This window comes from Protobothrops mucrosquamatus, unplaced genomic scaffold (genome assembly GCF_001527695.2).
Source record: "Protobothrops mucrosquamatus isolate PMUCROS unplaced genomic scaffold, P.Mucros_1.0 scaffold45, whole genome shotgun sequence".
NCBI classification, from domain to species: domain Eukaryota; kingdom Metazoa; phylum Chordata; class Lepidosauria; order Squamata; family Viperidae; genus Protobothrops; species Protobothrops mucrosquamatus.
In genome coordinates this window covers 6076523-6082717 of record NW_015386427.1, presented here as the reverse complement: position 1 = coordinate 6082717, position 6195 = coordinate 6076523, and the positions used below count along the sequence as shown (strand labels likewise).

General features: G+C 35.8%; 1 protein-coding gene across 1 annotated transcript in view; it reads left to right on the top strand.

Annotated features, from left to right (window-relative positions):
- The window catches only part of HARS (histidyl-tRNA synthetase), a gene marked incomplete in the record, with an annotated part of 38570 nt that overhangs the window by 4868 nt on the left and 27507 nt on the right, over nucleotides 1-6195 (top strand). The window contains 1 exon segment of the mRNA XM_015811602.1: nucleotides 1478-1597. Within this exon segment, the coding sequence (XP_015667088.1) occupies nucleotides 1478-1597 (120 nt within the window).

Sequence of the window (6195 nt, the reverse complement as noted above, 5' to 3'; positions counted from 1 at the left end):
CAAAATGAAAGTTTAATCTGTGTAAATTGCATTAAAATCTCCAATCTTTTAATCGGTTTCACTTAAATCATATTGTAAAAAATGATTTTGACAGTTTTGACAAAAAGGGTTTTAATGAATAGATTTCAACATTTTGTAAAATTTATAGGAGTATAAAAAATTCATTACCAAATGTTCTACATTTTGCTGGTGTTTCATAACAGAATGAATGTATACATCTGTTTATAAAGTTTGTAGTTCTTAAAAAATCAGGCTTGACTGTCATGCCAGATGCGTTTTCTTTAAACATTTAGCCTTCCCCATTTAAGTTATGAGCTGAGAATGTCAGGCTCAGGTGAGTAATATAAGACTGTATTGCACACTGTCTAAAATCTATAAAATGAGATTATGACACTGTCTAATTTGTCATAAATGGAATCTTCTTTATTATTCAGAACAATCAGCATTAGGCATCGTCTTACCATCCCTGAGACATCGCTAAGGCTGTACTATTGTTGGTTTTTTGTATCTACCATGTGCGCTAAAGTGGAGGGCCCTCCTTTTAATAGTGAAGGCTTTTCTTGTGTAAAAACTATGATGCCCTGGACGCAATTGTTTAAAATGACAGTATATTGGATGAAAATGTCACAGTAATTGTCCTATAGGTTTCAGTGCAATGGAGGTTGGTTTTAAGGGGTGCTTCCTCTTTTTTCCTTTGATTTTTCATAATGAAAAGGAAGACATTGGACAGTTTCTACTTAGAGATTATTTTCTCTTTTGTGGTGCTACTAACCAATCGAATCTCAGTATTCAGTATTAAGTTTCAATTTTGCTTTTATATTTTTAATTCTTTTATAAATAAATAATTATATTTATTTATATTTCATATTTCTTTACTACCCATCTCCCTCAATTTTAATGGTTTTAACTAATGATTTTCTAATTTATTTACAAATTATTTTACATCCTACAATTCATTTTCATTGTCATATCTAAATTTGAGATTTATAACTTTCTATTAAACAAGCTTATTCTGATCAAATCCGTCTGACTGCACTCCAATTTAGGTTGACTCAGAAATCAGTCTCACAAGGTTTAGTGAGTAGATGTTTGCAGATACTATGCAGTTGTTTGATACTTCCTGTGCATTTCTCTTTGTAGCGTGTATTAGATGAAGAACATAACCTAGTTTGCCCTACAACTACTGCAAGATGATTAATACAAACTATTTATGTTATGAGAGAAAGTGAGAAGAATTCCATCCATCCTTATCATAGTTATATGATAACTGTATATAACTTTCAAAATCTGCATCATGTTGTCCTCATACATTTTCTATTTTAACTAAGCTAAAAGCTCCAAACAGTAAAGATATACTGTGAATTGTACTCTACTGTGTCAAGCCTCATTTCTACACTTCCTTAATGTACCACACCTTTAATAGGATGGAACTTGCTGACATTTTCTTCTAACCCAGACTTTTCATTTTTGCTTTCAGGGTACTCGGGATTATAATCCCAAACAGATGGCTATCAGAGAGAAAGTCTTCAATGTCATTACCCAATGCTTTAAACGTCATGGAGCTGAGACAATAGATACTCCAGTATTTGAATTAAAGGTAAGATGTCACAAGTTGGGGATGGTACCAATTCAGAACAGAGGTATATTTTCTTATTTAATGAATAATCTTCAAATCTATAATTTTCAAACAACTGAGGAAAAATGAGATAAAAATAAACATATTCTAAGAAGTACTTCCCCCACAGAATTTTACATCCTGAACTGGCTCCATAGTTAACTTTCCCAGTCTTTGGCAAATCTCCGTGTTCTTCCTAATTATTATTTTTTCCTAAAGAGAGAAGGGGCAACAGGCAGAGGAAGAGAAGCTTCTTGGGAAAGACAGAGTGAGATGAGAGGGAAGAGTGTGTGCGGAAGGAATGTAACTTTGGCAAGTAGGAGCACCCTAAGAGATGCATGATCATCAGAGGGATGATTCTAATAATTTAAAATTGATTTCAACTAGCTTATAGAAGCTGCTGGGATACTTTTTTCAAAATCCTAAAGATTTTCAGTGTCCACTAAAATTGCAGATTCCTGCTATGGCTGTTTATCTTAGACTAACTCAGTGCTATTTATTTTTAAGTAGTTATGAATATGCTGTTAATGCAGTGTTAATTATTTTACATTTAAGTAGTTTAGTACAAGTCCTTTTTTAAAAAAATAAGAATTTATAGAATTTACTAATGTATAGGAGATTTCCTCTCCAGAAAAACCTATCTATTAAGAACCCATCCTATGTCCTCGAATTACACTTAAATATGAATAGAACAGAACAGAACAGAACAGAACAGAACAGAACAGAACAGAATAGAATAGAATAGAATAGAATAGAATAGAATAGAATAAACAGAGTTGGAAGGGACCTAGGAGATCTTCTAGTCCAACCCCCTGCTCAGGCAGGAAACCCTATACCATTTCAGACAAATGATTGTCCAATCTCTTCTTAAAAACTTCCAGTGTTGGAGCATTCACAACTTCTGGAGGCAAGTTGTTCCACTGATTAATTGTTTTAATTGTCAGGAAATTTCTTCTTAGTTCTGAATTGCTTCTCTCCTTGATTAGTTTCTATCCATTGCTTCTTGTCCTGCCCACAGGTCCTTTGGAGCAGGGGTCCCCAACCCCTGGTCCGTGGACCAGTACCGGGCCACTGCATGCCAGCAACCAGTCTGCACAAACAAGCAAAGCCCCATCCGTGGCATGCAGGCAGCATACAAAACCACACATTCTCCGGTCTGTGGAAAAACATTTCTCCACAGAACTGGTCCCTGGTACCCAAAAGGCTGGGGACCTCTGCTTTGGAGAATAGCTTGACTCCCTCTTCTTTGTGGCAACCCTTGAGATATTGGAGCACTGCTATCATGTCTCCCCTCGTCCTCTTCGTTAAACTAGACATACCCAATTCCAGCAACTGTTCCTTATATGTTTTAGCCTCCAGTCCCCTGATCATTTTTGTTGCTCTTCTCTGCACTCTTTCTAGAGTCTCAACATCTAATCAGTATTGCATTAGGGCTAAAACCTAAAACTAAAAGTTAGAAAAAACTAAGAAAAAACACATACAATTAATTATATGAAGTCAACTGACCCCACTTCTTTTCAGTTACTATATTAATGCAATGATAGATGCCTTCATGCAAGAAAGAGTTTCACATACTCATACTCATTGCAGACTAGTAGACCTATATTGCTTTATGCAGATGATGGTGTCATAGGATTGCAAACACCGGTGAGTCTTGGAAGAACCAGGGAGCACTATTCCATCTCTGTAGGGAAGGTCATTACAGATTAACTATGAAAAAGGTCTTGCAATTTACATAGAGCTACAAAATAAGGATACATAATTGAATTTGTCCCATGTTTTAATTACTTGAGATTTGTGCTATATTATTCAGGGAAGTAACATACCCGCATCTCTCTGGTCATTCTGAATATTTGGAGGAGTTCAGCAATTATCCTCTCTTTTTCTCTAGAGAAGCCCAGTATGTACCACCTGCTTTTTGAAACCAAGACTCAGATATTGATATATTGATATAAAGGCTCCCTTTTAGTATCAAGGCCTAGTATATATCTTATCTTAAATGAGAACTCTATACAGGAAACAACATGAATGGAACATAATAAGGAAGGAATAGGTGAGCATTTGACTATTATGCTGTTGACAATTACATTGGGAGTGAAATTGGCAAAGTAAAAACATTAATAACATTGAAAAAATATATCTGTGCTGATTATATTGAGGCTTAAAAATTATATAGCCCTTAGACTGAACAGAGGATTGCTCAATGCCAGAACTAAGGGACACAAGTTAATCTTTGAATGGACTCAAACCCTAACATTGGCCCTAAGTGGATAAGCAATATCTACTTGCTGAAACTTTTAATAGTTTTTTTTTCTTGGATTTCTTCTCAACTCCTCCTCATCGAGATCCTTCTTTATCAAGTTGGTTTGCAATAGCTATTTAGTATCTGTTATTGGGCTTTTATACTTTGTTTGACTCACATTGCCCTCACTGGACCAGGAATTTGTTTATGATGTGATCTCACCTTTCTCATCACTAATTAGGATTCAACTTCTAGGATTTAACTTCATGAGAGAAATACTCCAATCCTTCAAATCCTATTTCATCTATGAGTTATTTACATTCCCTCAGTATCAAAGAGAGTATCAATCAGTATCAGTCAGAGAGAAGCAACCTAGAACTAAGGAGAAATTTCCCGACAGTTAGAACAAATAATCAGTGGAACAACCTGCCTCCAGATGCTGTGAATGCTCCAACATTGGACGTTTTTAAGAAGAGACTGGACAGCCATTTGTCTGAAATGGTATAGGGTTTCCTGCCTGAGCAGGGGGTTGGACTAGATGACCTCCAAGGTCCCTTCCAACTTATATTATATGATTAGATTAGATTAGATTAGATTTATTAGATTATATTAAAGAATCCTGGAGACATGTCTGTTCTTGGATTAAGCAATTTCTCAATTGGTCTAATCTGGCTGAACAACAGGTCACCAGGCAAGAATGATTTAGTAAATCTTTCTCTAACTAGGATGAAAAGATTCCATGTTTTCAATAGGAATTTCCTGGAAATCTGAGTAGGAAAATGAGGCTTTCCTGTTGGACTCCTACTATGTAGTAAGAGTGTCTGATTTCAAGACAAATATAAATAAGGTTTGGAAGATATATCTATCTAATCATTTTGTTTAAAGGCTAGATTTGAAACCTCCAAAGGCAGTTGATTTTCAAAAAATATAGCAACAGTAAAACCTCTTAAGAATATTTTTGTAAATATTTCTAGCAATATTCTGATCATTAAATGTTATCACAGCCTGATTCCATCAAAATGTAAATATCCTGCAGAGGCAATGTAGAATGCACTAGGCATCACATCATTTACAATGTATAAATGATGAATTATATGTTCATGCTGAGCTAAAAATCCTCTAGGTTTAGGAAAATTATGAGAAATTTATGTGGAACAATACTCAATTTCACCTGGTTCTTTTGTGATTCTCTGGCTCCAACTGTCTTTTATGAGCTACAGGGCCTGTCCAATCGCACCATTTAAGACAGTAGCTTAATTCATCATTCAAACTTCTCGCTTCAATTTTCGGCATTCCAGTCTCAGCGATTAGGTAAACATCTAGAGGTGGTAAGGATGGACCTCAGGAACATTGTTTACCCTATTTGTGGCATTCTCCTTTGCATATATTTTCATTTGGGCACCATATAAATTTTGCCTGCTATTTTCCTTTAGGGAAGAAGAATATTTTGGTAATCAGTGAGGATTTTAACACTGTTTAGCTAATAAATTCATAATGTGTTTTCCAAATTCCTATAGAATGAAAGGGCGGTGTGGTGGCTCAGCAGTTAAGATGCTGGGCTTATCAGCTGCACCCTGCAGCTCGGGTTCAAGACTCGAGCTCCACGTGATGGAGTGAGTTCCCATCCTTGCCCCAGCTCTCGCCAACCTAGCAGTTCAAAAGCATACAAATGCAAATAGATAAATAGGGATAGATAGATAGATAGATAGATAGATAGATAGATAGATAGATAGATAGATAGATAGATAGATAGATAGGAAGGAAGGTAACAGTGTTCCATGATGTCAGAATGGCCACATGACTGGAAATGTCTTCAGACAGCACTGGCTTAATGGCCTTGAAATGGAGATGAGCATCGCCCCCTGGAGTTGGCAACGACTAGCAGAGTAAAATCTGCAGAAATCTCCTTTATAGAATGGAATACTAATCCCAAATATTAGAAGGCAACAACCTGTTTGATACTATTTCCCTCAATGATCCATACTTTCAGAGTGGGTTTTCTTTTTTTGTCAAATACCATACCAAAAGTTTTGCTTTTGGACTGTGATGGCCAGCTTATTCTGTCTATTATACTGGACTCTACAGAGCATGATGGAGTAAAGAAGACAATACAACAAGAAGAGACAATTATATCTTTCAGTTTTGGGAACATTAAAATCTGGGCTATCTAAAGTTTCTACCATAGAATTATTGTAGAAGCTAAACAGGGCAGGAATTAAAATACATCCATCTTTTCCTTTTCTTAACATTTTTGAGGGCAATTGTGTGAATGTATGCCACTGTTCCTGAATTTTATTACCAGATGTAAGACTGCTACAGGCCTTCTATCTAACAATCT